Raw genomic sequence first — 20,819 nt, 5'->3', positions numbered from 1 at the left:
TAAAAACACATGGTATGTGTCTTCCTCTGTGTGATTATTTCACTTAGCATAACACTCTCCAGTTCCATCCACGTTGCTACAAAAGGCCATATTTCATTCTTTGTCATTGTTAAGTAGTATTTCATTGTGTATATAAACCACAATTTCTTTATCCATTCATCAGTTGATGGACTTTCAGGCTCTTTCCACAATTTGGCTATTGTTGAGAATGAAGCACCAGGCCCTGGACAGTATATGACCTCGATTTAACAAAGCCATTACCCTGGAGCAGAAAACATGACAGGCTTTCCTAACACACAGAAGGCAAAGAACTAGACAAAATGCCAAGATGGAGGAATCCATCTGAAAAGAACAAGAAAAGTTCATGGCCAGGGATCTAATCAAAACAGATATAAGTAATATTCCTGGCCCAGAATTTAAAACAACAATCTTAACGATATTAGATGGGCTTGAGAAAAGCATAGAAAACACCAGGGAGTCCCTTACAGCAGAGATAAAAGACTTAAAAGGTAGTCAGGCTGTAATGTAGTAATACATCTTGTGATTCTCTGAATATTAAAATAAAAATGTAGAAATGCAATTTAATTAAGTACTGCTATAAATGTTGCTGGCTTTGAAAAGAAAAACCTTAATGTTATTCATAAGTAACTAGAGAATGAATTTCGTAAGTTTAGAGGAAATAATGATAAACACTACTTCTTTTAAGCAGGGATACATTTGTCATTCACTTTTAGAATGTGAACTCCATAAGTGTTAGGGCAGATGTCAGTTTCTGTTTACTGCTTCATGTAGAACATTTGCTAACATATTGTACGTACTCAGTTAATGATTGATAAATAGATAAATTAATACAGGAGGATAGTGTTGTCCCCTTATAGTCATGTTGAGCCATAGACATTGTAATCATCAGAGGAAATCACCAGTTAAAACAAGAATAATAACTGGAGTGCTGTCTATGAAAATCCAAGACATGGACATTTTTCTGGCAAGGGCAAGGAGGGAGAAATCAAGCCCATTTATTAGTAAATATAGTAATCAGAAAAGTTTCCAAGAAGTAGTTTACATGGGAAAAATGAAACAATGTTATTTTCATTATACTTTTAGTTAGGATTTTCATTACACACACACATATGCATACGCACACATACACATACACACACACTTATTATCTCCAGCGGAGCTTTTGCAATAAACACCATATTTAGAAAGAAAGGGGCTCAAAGAAGGATGCAAACCATAAGAGTCTCTTAACTATACAGAACAAACTGAGGGTTGCTGGAGGGGAGGTGGGCAGGGGATGAGCTAAATGGGTGATGGGGATTAAGAAGGGCACTTGTTAGGATGAGCACTGGGTGTTATGTGTAAGTAAGTGATGAATCACTAAATTATACTCCTGAAACCAGTATTACACTATATGTGAACTAATTAGATTTAAAGACAAACTTTAAAAAAAGGAAAGGGACTCAAATATGGAACTAACTTCCTCTTGTGAATACCTGGAATTTCTAAAGCTTTAATTTTCCCAAGGAGTCAGTCAGAGAAGGTATATCATTGAAGGTTCGTTAGAAGTAGCATTACAAATAGCTGCTTTTTAATCCAAGGCTCCACTTGCCTGGGCACAAATAGGTGTGTATTTAATACAATCTATTTGCATAATTGAGAAGCAGTACCCTGGTGGAAACAGCTGTTTATGAAGCATGATATGTATGATATTATATGGCAGTGTTGACTATTGACCTTTGTATCTACAGATAGCAGTCTATTGATAGGAGTTAATAACTCTCTTTACACGAAGAGTTAAAATTTCCTGCTCACACAGAGGTGGACTCCTATTTCTCACTTCTGCTATGCCCTATTTTCTCTTTCTTGAGTGTCATGTTGAAATAAAAAAAAAAGACTTTAAATGTCCCAGGAATTGAGAAATTGGAAGAGGAAGGAATCAGAGGGCATTTGGGATACTGATTCATTAGGGTTAAAGCAGATGGATCATATGCCCTCTTAATCTATACTAGATCATTAGTACTTCCACTGGAATCTAGTGAAAATTTCACTGAAGGGACACAAATAAGATGTTAATAATACAAGTATTGCTTGGAAAAACACAAGTGGCACACTGCAAAAGGTGATATTTTGTCAAAATAAAGATTGAGGATATAAACTGGCAGCAGTTCAGGAAATGTACTTTTATAAATAGAAGTAAACATTTTGGAAAACAGATAATCTCCTAGAATTACACATCTATATTTACACATTGGACAAACTCTGTTCTGTAATTTCATCTTTATACTGATGAATTCTTCTTACCTGCAAGAATCTATTTCAAGAAATAGCTGCAGAAAGTGATTTTGTTACTTTTAAAATTTCTCTTATTAATGAGGAGCAAACAAATGCTCTTAGGATCTAATTGTATGTCATAAATTCACCTTTCTGAATCACACAATTCTCATTTATAAGGGGATTCGTTTTTAAGGTGGTATATAGACTTTTCTATTTATTTATTGAGCATCTATGATGAGATGGGTAATTTGATTCAGTAACACAGTGATTTTTACTCTCGAATCTACAACTCAGTTAAAATATTTTATTAACAATATCTTTGTATAATTGGTGAGAATAAGGTTCTACATACATGCCAAATTCTATTTAAAAGGAACAATTTTATTATTAAAAGTAAAACAATTATTGGCTTTTATTGAACCAAAACATATACAAAAGCATCTTCAAATGATTTTCCCAATTGTGAAATTCAAATAATCATTGGAGTGGGCCTATTTAAATATTTAAATTCCAGAGAGTCAATTAAAGCTTCCACTATAATAGAAGTCAACTATGTAGTAGATTATAATATACAAGTGGCTTAAAATTAGTGTACTAGGTCATGTGGGTTGGTAGTCCTTTTGGATAACCTCTTCCAGGGGTTATGAACACAATTAAATGTAACAGATTATGTATTGACTCAGAGTACTACTTGGAGTTACTAGCAAGATTCATTTCAATTAAGTATTTTGTAGGAATCAATTTGAAATTGTAGTGGAACATAGTGTAAAAATCACATCATATTAAATATTCACCTTATATATACAAAACTTATTAAATGATTTCTGTAAGTAAAAGTAGGGTATAAAGGTACATTTGAAAACTAATCTCACATTTTTGGTATATCCAAACCAAATACATATGATGACTGTTTATTTAATGGATACTTAATATCATATAGGTCCAAGAGGCTAACAAGATAGAGCAACATTAGCTAATTGTCTGACTATGGTGTTGTTACACAGATTCCAAGATATTCCAATTAACTGTGAAATGTTATAGACATATCACTTTTGGTAAAGATTTTCATTACTGGGTCTTTCACTAAGGAAAATTAGTCATATTATGTGTATGACTTTAAGTGTAGCAGAGGAAATCAGAATACTTATTTTACAAGGTCTGAGTTATGCTGGAAAATAATTGAAACAAATCTAATTGGTGATGGAAGTAGAAAAAGAACGTTTAACAGAGAAATGATTGTTATATATAATGAACATGATTTTATCATTATATATAGTAAGGAGATTAGTTAATATTAAAACAGGAAAAATATTACATGCTTTTGATTGCATTCTATTCCCATTCTATTACTGTTGATTATCGAATTGTATTTTCTGTATTAATATAGAGTCTCCCATCACCTCCAACTTCACTTTGCATTAGGTCTAATCCTTTTTTCTCAAATTAAACAAATACATGCCATTTATGTGTTTTGTACCAGGTAGAAACAGCCTTTGTGTGACAAGATAGCTAAGTCATATAAACAGAAATATTGTTTTAATTGCTTCCTTTATTTTTTTAATATTGGTGCAACCACAACTAGTATAGCCAGAGTGTCAAAAGTGACCTAAAGATTATCTCCCAGGGTATTCATATTTAAATGCAAAATAATACTCTAGTATGCCTTTTTTCTTGCTTGATTCCAAAGAAAAACACAAATTTGTTCTCTCCTTAGAAAACCATTGTCAGAATAAATGACAATTTATGTAATTTAGTTAGATTGTGAAGTTAAATAGTAGTGAAGAATAAAATTCAAACACCTTATACTAACCTTCTCACAAAAGTTGTAAAAAACTCTAGGGGCACCTGGGTGGCTCAGTCAGTTAAGCCTCTGATTCTTGATTTCAGCTTAGGTCATGATCTCACTGTGGGTTCAAGCCCTGCCTCAGCACTGACACTGTGGAGACCGCTTGAGATTCTCTCTCCCTCTCTCTCTGCCTTTCCCTCACTAGTGTGCTCTCTCTCTCTCTCACTATCTCTCTCAAAATAAGTAAACTTAAAGAAAAGAGTTATAAAAAATTCTGAAGTTGTTAAACAATGTATACACAGATTATTGAATTTGATATTTGAGAACTGAGTTTTGCCATTTAGGACACTGGCCAACACTAAAGATTACAATAATATTTAAAAAGGAGTCAGAAAAATTTACAAAATGGTTATGCAGAAAGTCACATGGGCTCACCAAGTGATTGGCCAGATTTTTCAAACCTTATCTAATCTGCTATCAGATATATAGACAGTATTGAAAGCTTTCATTGTTTTCATATTACTCTTTTTTCATACATTCTTTTTTTTTCTGAATCAAAGCAAGGTCATCTATTGCTTGTGTGGTGTGATGTAGTCATTTTATAGATTGCCAAAATACTTTCCCTTTGGCTAATTCAGAGAATAAAATTCCAAACCATATATAGCTTCTTTTTTATAAACACAATATATCCAAAACCATTTATAAAATATAAATATTTAGCCAAAGATTTAGCACTCATTATTATATTATCTGTGAATAGGATCCAGGTAAGGTTATTTTTGATTTAAAAAGATCTGAAATGCAGTTTTCTGCTTGGAAGATCAAAATCTCTAGATCCATTTTCTTGCTTTACCATCACATATCATTTTTTTCTAGGTCAGAACCATACAAATATTTTAATTCCATGAGATATATCCTGAGATATATCATGATTGAATTATTGGTCCCAAATAATACAAAACAACCAGTCAGTTTAGACCCAAACTTTACAAAAATAGTTATTTTGTGCCACATGAACACAGCTTAAATCTATATTGCTACTCTCCACCTTCATGTTCTATTTATCAATAATGAAAAAATATGTATGTAAGCCCTGTTGATTATGGATCTCTACAGGAAAATTAATCTGTGTATTTTCAGTTTGCCAAACAAATGTTGCAAACATTTATTGCCAAATACATTCTGTGTATTTTAACTTATTAATAGTAAACTTCCTATGTATCGCATAAGTGAGTGCTGCTTAATAAAAATAGAAAAATTCTGTCATTAAAGCTCTCAATTTTAGCACCTGGAATGCCAAATGGAAAAAAATACCATTGCAAAACGCAAAAAACTCTGGGCACAAAACAACTCCATCCAACTCCAACACTAAGATACTTGAATATCTAGCATGGCTTTTAATAGCTTAAGGCCATGTCCCTAGGATGACCCCAGCCTCCCTTAAAATACCTCCCTGGAAAAGCTTAACATTTCCAGAATTTACAGTTTGTTTCAGCCAAAATTCAGTGATAGACTGGTAGGTCCCTGAAAGCCATGTTAGAACAGTTAACTTTTAAAAGCTTGCAAATATAAATCCTTCCTTTCTCCTTTGAGTTGTAAATCTTCTATCACACAGAACTCTTTTCTGGAGGAGTCAGGAGCCATCACCTTGAAATGCAAACATTCAAGGAGAGAGCTTTTACTTCTACCCACTGTGGTAGGGAAAGTGCTTAACTTTGGTGGGTGCCTTACTCCAACTTGCAGCACTACCTCCTTAATAAAGATATGAGAAGTTTTTTTTTTTTTCCTCTTCTGGATAAATGACAATTAACAAACCCAGGTGGCCTAGTCGTATGGACCAACCCTCATTTAATGCCATCCAGTGCATTTAGCAAATGAAAACCTTCAGTATTAAAAAAAAAAATCTCCTGCCTTTTGTTTTGGCAGGGTTGAGCACAGGTTACATTGAGGTCTCTCCCTTACTGCAATAGGTATTACTGAATAAAATCTGTCTTTACCACATTTAACAAGTGTCTGGCTTTATCCTTGACATTATAACCATGTTCTTGGAAAATTGCAGCAGAAGACCTTATTTCCAAATTTTGTATTTTGAATGGTATTATAAGAAACCATTTATATTATCATTATCTTTGGAATCACTGGTATTGTCAGTAAACACTAACAATTACTTAAGTCACAATCCTTGCACTGACCATTATATAATTTGTAAAAAAAATCTTGATAGCATGGGTTACTCATGCTCCCCCCCACTTTCATCTGGCCTAAAACCCTAGGGGAAAGTAGGTGTTAGTAAAAAGAATTAGCAGTGGATGATATTTTAAAAAATGATTCTATTGGATTTCCACAAGCAAGAATAAGAAAAAAAAATGAAAAATAAAACCCTCTCAACCTTTGTTTCAGATTCATGAAGAAAGAAAATTGTATTTACCCATGTGTATGTTTTGTTTGTTTTTCTAATATATAGTGGTGATTGGTAAGTCACCCAAATAAAATCAATGACAGTATTTACCGTTAGTTCAGAGACAACAATATGATTTCTCCTAATTTACTACTGTCCACTATTTGTAAAAACAGATTTCTCTCTTGCACCAACGAAGATAATTCCTGCTCACAACCCCCAATTAATTTTTTTTTTAATTTTTTTTTTCAACGTTTTTTATTTATTTTTGGCACAGAGAGAGACAGAGCATGAACGGGGGAGGGGCAGAGACAGAGGGAGACACAGAATCGGAAACAAGCTCCAGGCTCCGAGCCATCAGCCCAGAGCCTGACGCGGGGCTCGAACTCACAGACCGCGAGATCGTGACCTGGCTGAAGTCGGACGCTTAACCGACTGCGCCACCCAGGCGCCCCAACCCCCAATTTAAAATGACTGTGGATTATTAAGGCATCTTTTGATTTTATTTAAAATAAAATGATCAGACAAAATAACTGTTTTGGAATTAACTACTTAAGGGTTTCTGCTTAAAACTAGAAGTATTTGTGAAAACATTACCTTAGAGTATAGAAACATAACTTCATTATTAAGATTTACTGAAATTTCTTGGTTGGGTCGAAAAGATTTAATAATGCTAGACAAACAGTGGAGCTACCATAGCATCATAAGTTAAATTATCATAACCACACAGAATGTTTTCTATAAATTACTACTAAATGCCCACTTTTGACATGAATTATGGGGCACTCACTTGAGTCATGTACCCTCAAAATAATACTTTTATTGACTGATACAACTTTTATCTTCCAAAAGAGATCCATGACAGATTCATTTAGAATGACTTCATGATCAAGAAAATAAAGGTTGACTTTTTTCCAGGTTAAAATAACATCCCTTTTACTTCGTAGTCCTTTGTTAGACTGTGAATTCCTTGGGAGATAGGGCACATTCTCATTAGCAGATTACCTGGCATATATTAGACATTCAAGACAGGATTACTGAATAAATCAATGAGTCAATGAGTAAAAACGTTGTTCTAGTCCTTCTCTGTAGCACACTAATTTGTGGCAAAATATTACTTTCTTTTTAAGAAATACATCTCACATCTTATTTATTTTAATATTACTCAGCCACAAAATAATGAAATCTTGACATTTGCAACAATGTGTAATGAGCTAGAGAGTATTATGCTAAGTGAAATAAGTCAGTCAGAGAAAGACAAGTCCATCTCACATTTTTTTTTTTACTTCTGTGCAAGCTTATCATGCTTATCAGATATAAATATTTGTAGATTTGGTGCAAATTTATATTTCAAAGGCAATCAAATCACACAACTACATTTTTCTTTAGAAATAATAATTATTCGTCTAGAATATTTTCACATTTAAACATCGATTTTGAAAATTAATGTGATCAATTTTATTTATTTTTCTACTTTTTTATGGGAAAGCAAAAGGATAAATAATTTATTGGAATGCATTATAAACAATAGCCTGTTAAGAAATGAAGTATTAAGATGGCTAACAGATACATGAAAAGATGCTCAGGATCACTGATCATCAGTGAAATCCAAATCAAAACTACAATGAGATATCACCTCACACCTGCCAGAATGGCTACAATCAACAACACAAGATACAACAGGTGTTGGTGAGGATGTGGAGAAAGAGGAAGCTTCTTGCACTCTTGGTGGGAATGAAAATTGGTGCAGCTATACTGGAAAACAGTATGGAGGTTCCTCAAAACGTTACAAATAGAATTACTCTATGATCCAGCAGTTGCAATACTGGGTATTTACCCAAAAGACAAAAAAAAAATACCGATATGAAGGGATACATTCACCCTGATGTTTATAGCAATATTATCTACAATAACCTAGTTATGGAAACAGCCCAAGTGTCCATTGATGGATAAATGGATAAAGAAGATCTATATATCTACATATATCTATATATCTTTATCATCTATATCTAAATCTATACATCTCACATCTTATTTATTTTAATATTACTCAGCCACAAAAATAATGAAATCTTGACATTTGCAACAATGTGTATGGAGCTAGAGAGTATTATGCTAAGCGAAATAAGTCAGTCAGAGAAAGACAAATACCATATGATTTCACTCATGTGGAATTTAAGACACAGAACAAATGAGCAAAGGGGGAAAAAGAGAGAGAGGCAAACCAAAAAACAGATTTTTAACTATAGAGAACAAGCTGATGGTTGCCAGAGGGAAGGTGGGTGGGGGGATAGTTTAAATAGATGATGGGGATTAAGGAGTGCATTTTTTCTGATGAGCACTGGGTGTTGAATGGAAATGTTGAGTCACTATGTTGTACACTTGAAACCAATACAACACTACATTAAGGAATTTGAATTTAAGTAAAACCTTAAAAAGAAAGAAATTAAGTATTATAATATTTATTAAGATTCTTTTTTATAACAATAGTGCTATCTCTCATTTTTATTGAGCACTTCATATATGTTAAATGTATTTCAATTTATTTTTACAATAACCTTTATGGGTATCTTTAACTCCATTATACTTTTGAGGAAACTAAGAGCAGTTAAGTAATTTATCTAATGTTACATGGTTTAAAATTTACCTATTATAACCCCTTTATTTTTACAAATGAGGATTTGAGGTTGTGTGTGGTTCAGTTAATTGACAAAGATCACAAAGCTAGTATTAATAGAACCAAGACTACAATCTAAGTTTCATGACTCTTAGTGCATTACTCTTTGCAATTTGAATAACTTTCATATTATTTCTATGTTTTAGAACTTTATAGGCTTTAGACAAATTACTTTTCTGCCTTCTTTCTCTAGACAGACCGATTTAATCATAGTTGAATTTTGACTTAGGGGACAAGTCTAGGTAGACATACAGATTGGAAATTATCAGCATATGAATAACAATTAAAAACCATGAGGTTTCCCTTAGGTAAAAGGAAAGATAGTCCTTCTCAAACATTGGCCTGCATCAGAATTACAGAGAGTTTGTTAAAATTTGCACATTCCTAAGCCCCAACCCTATACATTCTGATTCAGAAGGTATGGGGGTACAGTTCAGGAATCTGCATTATTAAAAAGCACCTCTAAGTACTTCTGATGTATGTAGTGAAATAATCATAACTTGAGAAATACTGAAGTAGAGGGAGCTGAGAAAAAGCTCATTACAAAGTATGGGAGAAAAGCAACATTTATGGAATAAAACATTGGATCCAAAAGAAGACACTGAGAAAAATGGTCAGATAATTGTGAGAAGAGTTCCAGAGAGTACAATGTCACAAAGCCAAGGGAAGAAACAGTTTCAAGGAAGCAGTGGTCAACTGTGTGAAATGTTGCAGATAAAGTAAGATGAGGACTGAAGTTTCAGTAGAGTATTGATGGAAGAAGGTTGGGTTCTACAGGTTGGGTAGTGGATGAGATGTAATGAATTCATAACACAGACTGTCCTTTTAGGAATCTTGGTTTAGCAGTGAAGGATAAAGGCAATAAAATAGTTAATGGAAGATGCAGAATCAAGTACTATTTTATTTGGGGGTATGGGTGTTTTGAGAGTGACTACAGGTTGAGTGGAAAGAGTGGGTGAGTAGGAAAGTTCCCTCTTATAATAAACAAGGTGTGGAGGACATAAGAAGATGAGGATCATTCTTAGAAAGGAGGAGAAACATGTTCTTCTCTGTGCCTAGAAGGGAAGAAAGAAGACTGCCTGTGGATAAGAATCATTTTGAAGGTGGGAGTACAAGAAGTAAAAAGTTTCATACCTTATGCTTTATTTACTTTGAAGCTATATTATAATTTTTTGCATAATAAATTCAAACTGTTTTAATTTTCTGATGAAAGTAAATTTTATCTTGTAAAATATCCACCTTTATTTCCCGTGATGATTTTTGCCTTAAAGCCTACTTAGTCTAAAATTCAAAATTTCTTTTGGGAATTGTTTGCATGTCACATTTTTTCCATCATTTTACTTTCAAACTTTCCAAATTTTTATATTTCAAACATGTTTTTTGTAAGAAGCCTATAGTTGGGATTTTTATGCCTAGTGTAACATTTGTTTTATCTTAATTGGAACAGTTTATTTACATTAGATGGTATTATTGATATATTTGGGTTTAAATCTACCACATTATTACTTGATTTCCACTTTTTCTGCTTACTTCCTTCTTCAATTTCCTTTTACTTTCTTGTTTTCTTCTGGATTATTATTTTCCAATTCCCTTCTATTGCATGACAGTTATACATTATTTTATTATTCTTTTAGTGGTTACCATAAGCATCCATGGTTTACCAAAGTACTTTTTCATTTTTTGGATAGTGGAAGGACATTAGAATACTTTAACTCTATTTACCTCTTCCTTTTTTATTGGTTACTTTTGTAATGGGTTTAAATTCTATATATTCTAAGCCCCGTATTATTGCTATTATTATCATTTAAGCCAGTCAATAATCATTTATATTCACATACATGTTTATAATTTGTGTTGCTCTTCATTCCCTTCTGCATCCTTGACCTTCCACCTGGAAATACTTTTCTTCTGCTGAAGAACCTTAAGTTGAGTGTGCTGGTTACAAACTCTCAGATTAGTTTGTCCAAAGAGTCTTAATTTCACTTTCATTTTTGAAGGATATTTTTATAGGGAACTGAATTCTAAGTTGGCAATTATTTTCTTTCAGCACTTTCACTTCACTTTTTGAAAACAGCATTCCCTTTTCTTTTCTTTTCTTTTTTTTTTTTTTTTTTTTTTTTGGAATTGCTTTAGTCAAGGTTTCAATCTTCTCCCAGGTCTTGGCCCCATTTATTTTTATTTTTACTGACTGTTATCTACCTAATGCCTTTAAAGTTTTTTTAATGCTTATTTATTTTTGAGAGAGTGGGGAGGAGGGGCAGAGAGAGAGAGAGGGAGACACTAAGGCAGGCTCCAGGCTCCAGGATCTGGGCTGTAAACATAGAGCCTGATGCAGGACTTGAATCCAAGAACTGCAAGATCATGACGTGAGCTGAAGTCAGACACTCAACTGACTGAGCCACCCAGGTGCCACTGCTTTAAAGGTTTTTAAAATTTGTCAAACTTTTCTGGTTGTTTTCAACTGGATATTTGACACAAAATACCAAGTCCATAGCTACTAGAAGTATTCCCTCAGTGTTCATAACTGATTGGTTTGATATTTTTGCTGAAGGGAATATGAGGCCATACAATAAAATTTAAAAATGGCTGGAGTTGGATAACGGATCTCTTTTGGAAGTGGTAAAATTTTGGACTAGCTTCTGAGAAAAGACAGCCAATCACAGATGATTAAATAAACAAGTAATACAATCCAACTGAACTTGATAGACAGCAGTGACAAGCAGGGGTAGAGAGCGGTATAATGTATCTGGGTCTCAATTTTCTAGTTTAAAAAATGAATGTGGGGGAACCTGGGTAGTTTGGTTAAGTGTCCAACTCTTGATTTCAGCTCAGGTCATGATCTCACGGTTCATGATTTTAAGCTCCACCTAGGGCTCTGTACTGACAGGTCAGAGCCTGCTTCGGATTCTCTCTCTCCCTTTCCCTCTGCCCCATCCCAACATGTGCTCTCTCTCTCTCTCTCTCAAAAATAAATAAATAAACTTAAAAAAATAATGTGAAAATAGTTTCTGCCCTATTTATCACAGTCGTTTTTAGAACCAAATGAAGTGATGGTATGTATTTCTAAAAAAATGACAGATGTGAAAGTAAACTATGAAGTGGTACAAATTTTGGCTATTTATACATATGCAGATTTTTAAAAATAGAATAAAACATACTAAATTTTAAATCATCCTTTTTTAAAGTTTTACTTATTTAAGTAATCTATACACCCAACATGAAGCTATAACTCATGACCCTGACATCAAGACTCACATGCTCTTCTGACTGAGCCAGCCAGATTCTCTGAAGTCATTTTTTTCCTTCAAAGGAATAAAATGCATGAAAATGAATCTTTATTTTGAGGATTATATAAATTTATTTATTTATGTTTAGGTGGTTTTTTTGTTTTATTTTGTTTTGTTTTCTGTTTTTTGGTTTTTGTTTTTTAGTAGGTTCTGAGCCCAGTGCAAAGCCCAGTGCAGGGCTTGGACTCATGAGATCAAGACCTGAGCTGATATCAAGAATCAGATGCTTAACTGACTGAGCCACCCAGGTGCCCCTAGGTTTATATAATTTCTTTACATTTTCACTCACAGAACTTGCATATACTGCCACGTTCCCACAGCACTGGGGGAAATATTCTTGGAGGAAGGCTCTGAGTAGGCCGTAACTGAACATATCTCAGAGCGATTGAGAGAGAATATGGTGGTAAAGAAGTGGGATAGAATTGGAGAAAAAGTGAAGAAAAAAGACAAGCAGGTACTCTGTGGGTTTCAAATTTATACTTCCTTCTTTAAACCTGAGTTCTCATAAAGCTCCCTGATGAGGATAAATTAACACAGCTGTCTCACCCATACTAGCTACTTCTGGAAGACTATCAAGGTCAGTGGTCAAAGGGTTACTGCAGAATGGTCCAGGGAGAACACCCAGCAAGCCTAATGCCTGATTATGGTTTTATCCCCTGGGTCTTGCCATTTGAGTGAAAATAAGATGTCAGTCAAGTAGTTTTAGGCTTCCACTACTGAGCAGAGATGAACTATTTATGATGGACGAGTTTATAACATAGTTCATTATTTGCAATTGTCACATGGGAAGAAATGGAATTTGTTTCAGATGGTAGAAGGACAAAGCCACTTTTTTGAGCTATATGATAGATTTTCAGAATGTACTATAACAACACATTTTGGGGATAGAAAACACTCTTCTTAAAGGATCCATATTTCAATGAAAATACCTTGTAGTCATGCAATATTTCAACATACAAACATGCGTTTTGTAACTCTGTTCTAACTTTTCTTACACTTGAAAATGATTCCACTATTGATTTATTTTACAACATAAAGTCTATAAAGTAGCCTTTTGGTTTTTAAATGTTAAAAAAGTGCTAAACTTTCCATTAACTAAGGTAAAAACAGTTACTTCTTAGATTTATCCCTTTGTAGAGCATAAAGGTTGATTTTTTCCTTCCATATAATCATTCTGGGCAGCCTTTTTCTACTGCTCATCAGCTTCCTCAACAAAGCATACTGTTTATACCCACATCTATTAACTAGAATGCTGTATATTATATCCCAAAGTTATAATTAAATTTTATCTTTAATTTTTATTTTGGATTGCTGATGCTAATAACCAAGAGCTGGCATAAATGTCACAATTTCCTTAAACATGAGAAAATCTCAAAATCAAATATGGTATCATTGACTACTCACAGCATTGCAATGTTGAAAAGACATTTTGGATGACTGCCAAGAACACAGGAAATTGTGATTGAAAACCATAGCATACAATACAAATCTCAGATTGTGTAAGACTTTATGGGCTATGATAATGAAAACATTTGTGTCTTCACAATCATTGATCAAATTAATGATCATAGTCCACATAACAAGTGCATGAAAAGCACAGAGAGCCAGGCATCTTAGATGAAAGAAGAGTATGACAAGTTGTTGGTAGAGATGATGCCAAGATGCCAGTATACTTTCCTGGGCATGAAATAATGGTCCCAAAAGAAAAACTTATTGCTTATTCTAATTGTGGTTGGTATTGGCCCACATTTGTGGTTAGTTTCTTTAGCTGTTTAAATGAAAGCATCTTGTAAAGTTTTCACCCATCCCAAAGAAGCTGCAACTTTGTGGCCAGTGTTTAATGCAATATAGGAAGAATAATTCAGGCAGCTGATAAAAGAGGGAAGCATACTGACTTGGCACATTGTTTGCTGATGCAAAAGCCATATCTACATAGTATTTACTGTTTGACCTCCAATGTTGTTTAATTCTGTCACATTACTTGTGCCCATGGAGTTAGATGAACTGTTAAAGATAAGGAGTGGAGCCAACAAGAAGTATGCAAAGGGAAAAAACATGTTTAATCTCAGAGACAGATTTATCATGAAGCCAATGAAGCTTAAGTTTTAGGGCCCCTCACTTGTATAATCCCCTTCCAAGGCCCTGAGAGTATTTTATGTTTGAAATATTTTTCAAATTTATATATTTTTTGATTTTCTCATTTGAAAGTTTAATTTGTGGGGCACCTGGGTAGCTCAGTTAAGCGTCCTATTTCAGCTCAGGTCATGATCTCATGATTCGTGAGTTCAAGCCCTGCCATTGGGCTCTGTGCTGACAGCTCAGAACCTGGAACCTGTTTTTGATTCTGTCTCTCCCTCTCTCTCTGCCCCTCCCGTGCTCACATACTGTCTCTCTCTCTCAAAAATAAACACTTAGAAATTTTATAAAGTATAAACTTATACTCTCAAACTCTGTGAAGTTTAGGGTCTTCAAAACCTGGCCTCCCCTGTTAAATGTGTGCCTCACCAGTAGTCAGTTTGTGAATTTGATTTGATATCCTTCAAACTCCTTACACCATCCCCATATTCCCAACACGTCTGAATCTATAGCTACAAAACAAACATTTTGATGAAAATCAATAATAATCCATTTCCATGTTAGGAATTAATCAATCCCTAGTCAGGATATATGCACTAGTTAATGATTTCTTTCAGAGGCCACTACAGTAGGAAATACAGTTGTAGGCTTGTGAAACAATATGAGATTCATAGAATTATAAGTGGCCTTAGCTGTCATTCACTCAAATCCTACATCTTACATAGGAGAACCTGAGATTTAGAGAGGAAATATTACTTGTTTAAGTTTATATCTAGGTTATTAGTGGTAAAGTAAGGATTTCAAGAAAATTATTTAATCCTCATGCTAATTTGTACTATTGTTTGAATTTATTTGGTTCATCATTTATAAAGTTTATTTCCTAACATGCTTGGATTTGAATATTTTGCAAATCAAGGTTAAAATTCTATATGTCTCTACAACTGAGAGACAAATCATTTTCAATATTTGAAATCATTACTTTGTGTACTTCACCACCAACAAAGAATGTCATATTTTTGTATGTAGCTTACAGTTTAATTACATCCTTGATACAATTGAACAATAAAGATAACAGTTTATATTTTAAAGGTCTATCCACTTTTCAGGTCATTTACTTACTACTTCAACACAAACAATTCTGTATTAAGAATCTCTGCTCTCTCTCTTTAATTAAATTATAATGCTAAGATTGTTTTCTATGAAACTGTAATAATAATTGTGTTATGTTTACAAAGATAACAATAAAGTAAGACTTAGCAATAAATTAAAATGATCCTTGGAATACAAGCATGACATTTGAAAGGTTATTTAAAAGTATAGCTTTAAAAAATTTCATGTTAAGTCATTTATTTTTTCGGTTGGAGCAAGTCTAAAAGCTATTTTTCCCTTTCCTTAAAAAGGAGACATAAGTCATAACTACATTACTTTGTAAAAGTACTGGAAACTCACATAAAATACTAAGACAGATGTAATCATTTGTAATTGGGCTAAAATGATGCACATAAAATATGCTACCTGACTTCACTGGAAACTAATCTTCAGGCTTATTATTTCTGAACTTAAAAATTTCTTAACTCAATGCATTATAAAAATCTTTACAAAAAGTTTGTAACATAATACATACAAGTAATATAAAATGCAGATAAGTTAATACTAGACTCAGTGATTAAATGAACAAAAGTTACGAACAGGCAATTCAGCTGAAAGGAAATAAAAATGGCTAATAAATATAATGAAAAACATTTAACCTCATAAATTGTAAGATAAACAAATTTGACCAGGATTATGGCTATGACTGTCACATAATTCTATTTATATACATAGTAAAAGCATAATGGAATAGTTATGGATTTATGCTGCTGATAAAAGTATAAACTAATACAACCCTTTAGGAAAATTTTTTTTTCAATATATATTAAGAAACTAAAAATATTCCTAAAGCTTCAACCAGTAATTTCATGCCTAAGCAACTAAGACTGAAAAAAGGCTTTATGTGTAGAAATTCATAATTATGCACATCAAAGCAGTATATATAATAGCAAAAACTTGAAATAATTTGAATACCAACAATGAAGAAAATAACAAGTTAATTATATGATCAAGTTATATGATCAAGTTTATATGATCAAGTTATATATAATATATATACACACATGCACATATATATGTGAATATATATATATCAGTATTGTTAATGATTAAAGCAATTCATGCTTTTCTATATTTTCCACATTTTAGATAATGAGCAGTTACTTCTTTCAAATTCAAAAAACTTAATTTTAATAATAATGATAAAGAAATGTAGAAAATAGGAGAGACATATATTAGTGTATAAGGAAAATGTCCAAGCAATCAAACACATACTTAAATAAAAATGAAGCTTGATTTTATAATTCTAGTAGGAGCAAAGACAGATAAAATCCAATACTGGTGAAAATAAAGGTTTTAATTTGGCAGAATTCTTCTGGTCGATAATTTGATAATATAAATAAGCTTAAAACAATATTACATTCTGTCACCATAATCAAAATCATAAGAATGTAACCTATGAAAAAACCCTGTACCATTTTTTAAGAACTTTGTTTAAAAACAAATCTGAAAGAATCATAGTAAGGTATTCATGAAAATTATTTGAATAATTAAAATACATTATACTTACAAAGACAATTATATCAGCTTTACTTTAAAAAATGTTTAATTATTTATTTTTGAGAGAGAGTGAGAGGGAGGGGCTGAGAGATGGAGAGAGAGAAACCCAAGCAGGCTCTGAGCCGGCAGTGCAGAGCCCGATGTGGTGTTCAAACTCAAGAACCTTGACATGATGAACCGAAATCAAGAGTTGGACACAGACTAAACCACCCAGGTGCCCCTATAAGCTTTACTTCTAACAACTGAAAGTTGGTGGCAATCTACATAATCCAACAATAATTGAATGACCATATAAGTTACAGTATATAAATTCAAGAGTAAAAAAAGGCACTTACTTAAAATTAATGTAACGGAAAAGAAAGATGTGATTACATCATTTCATATACTGTATTCATTGAGAAACATTGGAAGGAAACCAAAACTTCATAAATAATTGCTGTATTAAATTAGAGACGATTTTACAGACATTTAGAAATCTTTTTAAAATGCTTAAGATTAATGATAAATCTTTTTTTAAATTGCTTACCGCTTGCATCCTAGACAGTTTATTTTCAGGGGTAAGGAATGCTAGAATTTGTGTTTCCGTTCTTGTAAGATCAGGTGGCAGAGCAAATATGTAGTGACAGATTTTATTCACACTCTTGCACTACAAAAGAAGAAAACAAAGAAAGAAAAGAAAGAAGATGCATAAAATCAACGTCTCTAGCTCAATTCTAAAATGTAATTGACATAATTTTCATTATTCAAAAAATGACCATATATATGAATATACAAACACATGTGTGTTTCTATTTACGTTCAGTGGAAGATACAACATGACACACCAACAAGATGAAAAATATATTGTCTGTTTTCAGTCAACTGTGTAGTATCCAAGTATAAAACTGGGTTAATTTTTAGGGATTCTCAACTGTGGTGTAGGCAACATGCAAATGAATAAGAAAAATTTAAAAAATCGATATTAAATATTCATTTATTTTTGAAGAAAAATTCATGGAAATTTTAGAAAATGTTGAAGAAACTAAGAAATTATCTATCACCCAGAATCCTGCCCACAGAGAAACAAGGTAAGTATTACATTTACTTATCATGACTTCCATAAATAACTATTTACTGTGAATTTATTTTAAAATGCACTTTCTTTTTTTCTTCAATTTTTACCAAATTTCACTTCATATTTTTGCTTCCCCCATAAAACAAATAAAAATCCAAATATTATATTAATTTCAACTATAAATATTTTCAAATGTACAACTAATAGTTATAAACTTTTAAAAACACTTCCATAATAATATCACAACCAGCAAAATTAACAAAGCTTCTTAATATAATCTAATGTTCAGTCCATGTTAATTTTTTTCTTTTTCAATTATTTTGTTTGAATCTGGATCCAAACATGAAAATGCACTTTGAGGGGCGCCTGGGTGGCTCTGTCGGTTGAGCGTCCGACTTCGGCTCAGGTTATGATCTTGCGGTCCGTGAGTTCGAGCCCCGCCTCAGGCTCTGTGCTGACCGCTCAGAGCCTGGAGCTGGTTTCAGATTCTTTGTCTCCCTCTCTCTGACCCTCCCCCGTTCATGCTCTGTCTCTCTCTGTCTCAAAAAATAAATAAACATAAAAAAAAATTAAAAAAAGAAAAGAAAAGAAAATGCACTTTGACAGAGATTTTTGTATAGCCTGTATATATGCTCTCAGGGGCCATATTGTAATTTCTTTTAAATATGGCATACTGTCTGAAAGAAATTTGAACTGTGTGAATTTTAATATTTTGACATAACATAGAATTTTATTCTCAACTGTCAACAAGAATTTTAAAAAGGAAGGTCTCAACAAGTACAAAAAGACTGAGATCATACCATGCATATTTTCAGACTACAATGCTACGAAAACTTGAAATCAACCACAAGAAAAAAATGGGGAAGACCACAAATACATGGTGGTTAAAGAACATCATACTAAAGAACGAATAGGTTAACAAGGAAATTAAAGAAAAAAAAATTAAAATACATGGAATCAAATGAAAATGAAAACACGATAGTAAAGAATATTTGGGATTCAGCAAAAGCGGTCCTAAAAGAGGAGTATATAACAATACAGACCTACTTCAAGAAGGCAGACAAGTCTCAAATACACAGCCTAACCTTACCCATAAAGGAGCTACAAAAGGAGCCAACAAATGAAGCCCAAAGCCAGCAGAAGAAAAGAAATAATAAAGATTAGAGCAGGAATAAATGATATAGAAACAAAAAAATCCCAGAACAGATCAATGAAACTAAGAGCAGGTTCTTTGAAAGAATTAATAAAATTGATAAGCCCATAGACAGACTTATCCAAAAGGAAAGAGGAATTACCCAAATAAATGAAATCACTAATGAAAGAGGAGAGATCACAACCAACACCATTTAATGCAAACAGTTGTAAGAGAATATTATGAAAAATTATGTGCCAACATATTGGCAATCTGGAAAAAATGGACAAATTCTTAGACACATATAAACTACCAAAATGGTAAAAGGAAGAAATACAAAATTAGAACAGACCCATAATCAGGAAATAACTTAAATCAGTAATAAAAAATCTTCCAACAAACAAAAGCCCAGGGCCAGATGGCTTCCCAGGGGAATTTTACGATTAAAGAAGAGTTAATACCTAGTCTTCTCAAACTGCTCCAAAAAATAGAAATGGAAGGAAACCTTCAAAAACTCATTCTACAAGATCAGGATTACCTTGATTCCAAAACCAGGCAAAGGCCCCACTAAAAAAAGAAAATTACAGGCCAATATCCCTGATGAACATGGTTGCAAAAATTCTCAAGATACTAGCAAATCAAATCCGACAGAACATTAAGAGAATGATTCACCATGATCAACCAGGATTTATTCCTGAGCTGCAGGGCTGGTTCAGTATTCACAAATCAATCACCATGATACACCACATTAATAAAAGAAAGGATAAGAACCATATGATGCTCTTTATGCAGAAAAAAATCATTTGACAAAGTACAGTATCCATTCTTGATAAACACCTTCAACGAAGTAGGGATAAAGAAAATATACCTCAACATCATAAAAGCCATTATGAAACATCCACAGCTAATATCATCCTCAATTGGGAAAAACTGAGAGGTTTTCCTCTATAGTTAGGAACAAGACAGGGATGTTCATTCTCACTATTGTTATTTAACATAGTGCTGGAAGTCCTAACCTCAGCAATCAGGTAACAAAAAGAAATAAAAGGTATCCAAATCAGCAAAGAAGAAGTAAAACTTTCATTATTCACAGATGACATGACGCTCTATGTAGAAAACCCAAAGACTCCACCCGAAAATTGCTAAAACTGATACACAAGTTCAGTAGGTCATAGGATACAATATCAATGTACAGAAATCTGTTGCATTTCTATATACCAATAATGAAGCAGCAGTGCAGAGCCCACTTCAGATTCTGTCTCCCTCTCTCTGTCCTTCCCCTGCTCATGCTCACTCTTTCTCTCTCTCTCAAAAATAAACACTAAAAAAAATATTAAAAAAAATAAAGAAATCAAGGAATGGGTTCCATTTACAATAGCACCCAAAACCATAAGATATCTAGAAATAAACCTAACCAAAGAGGTAAAAGATCTTTACTCTGAGAACTATAAAACACTTATGAAAGAAATTGAAGATTACACAA

The 20,819-nt window shown here is 33.0% G+C and overlaps 1 protein-coding gene across 3 annotated transcripts in view; it reads right to left on the bottom strand.

The window, feature by feature from the left end:
* LOC131502273 (uncharacterized) overlaps window positions 1–20,819 on the bottom strand; it is a 439,682-nt gene that overhangs the window by 133,856 nt on the left and 285,007 nt on the right. For all 3 annotated transcript variants that reach the window (XM_058712956.1, XM_058712957.1, XM_058712958.1), the window contains one exon: window positions 17,677–17,796. In XM_058712956.1, coding sequence (XP_058568939.1) covers window positions 17,677–17,796 — 120 coding nt within the window. The remainder of the gene's footprint in view (window positions 1–17,676; window positions 17,797–20,819) is intronic.

The sequence above is a fragment of the Neofelis nebulosa genome, chromosome X, assembly GCF_028018385.1.
Source record: "Neofelis nebulosa isolate mNeoNeb1 chromosome X, mNeoNeb1.pri, whole genome shotgun sequence".
In the NCBI taxonomy this organism is placed as follows: Eukaryota; Metazoa; Chordata; class Mammalia; order Carnivora; family Felidae; genus Neofelis; species Neofelis nebulosa.
This window is presented reverse-complemented; position numbering and strand designations above follow the sequence as displayed.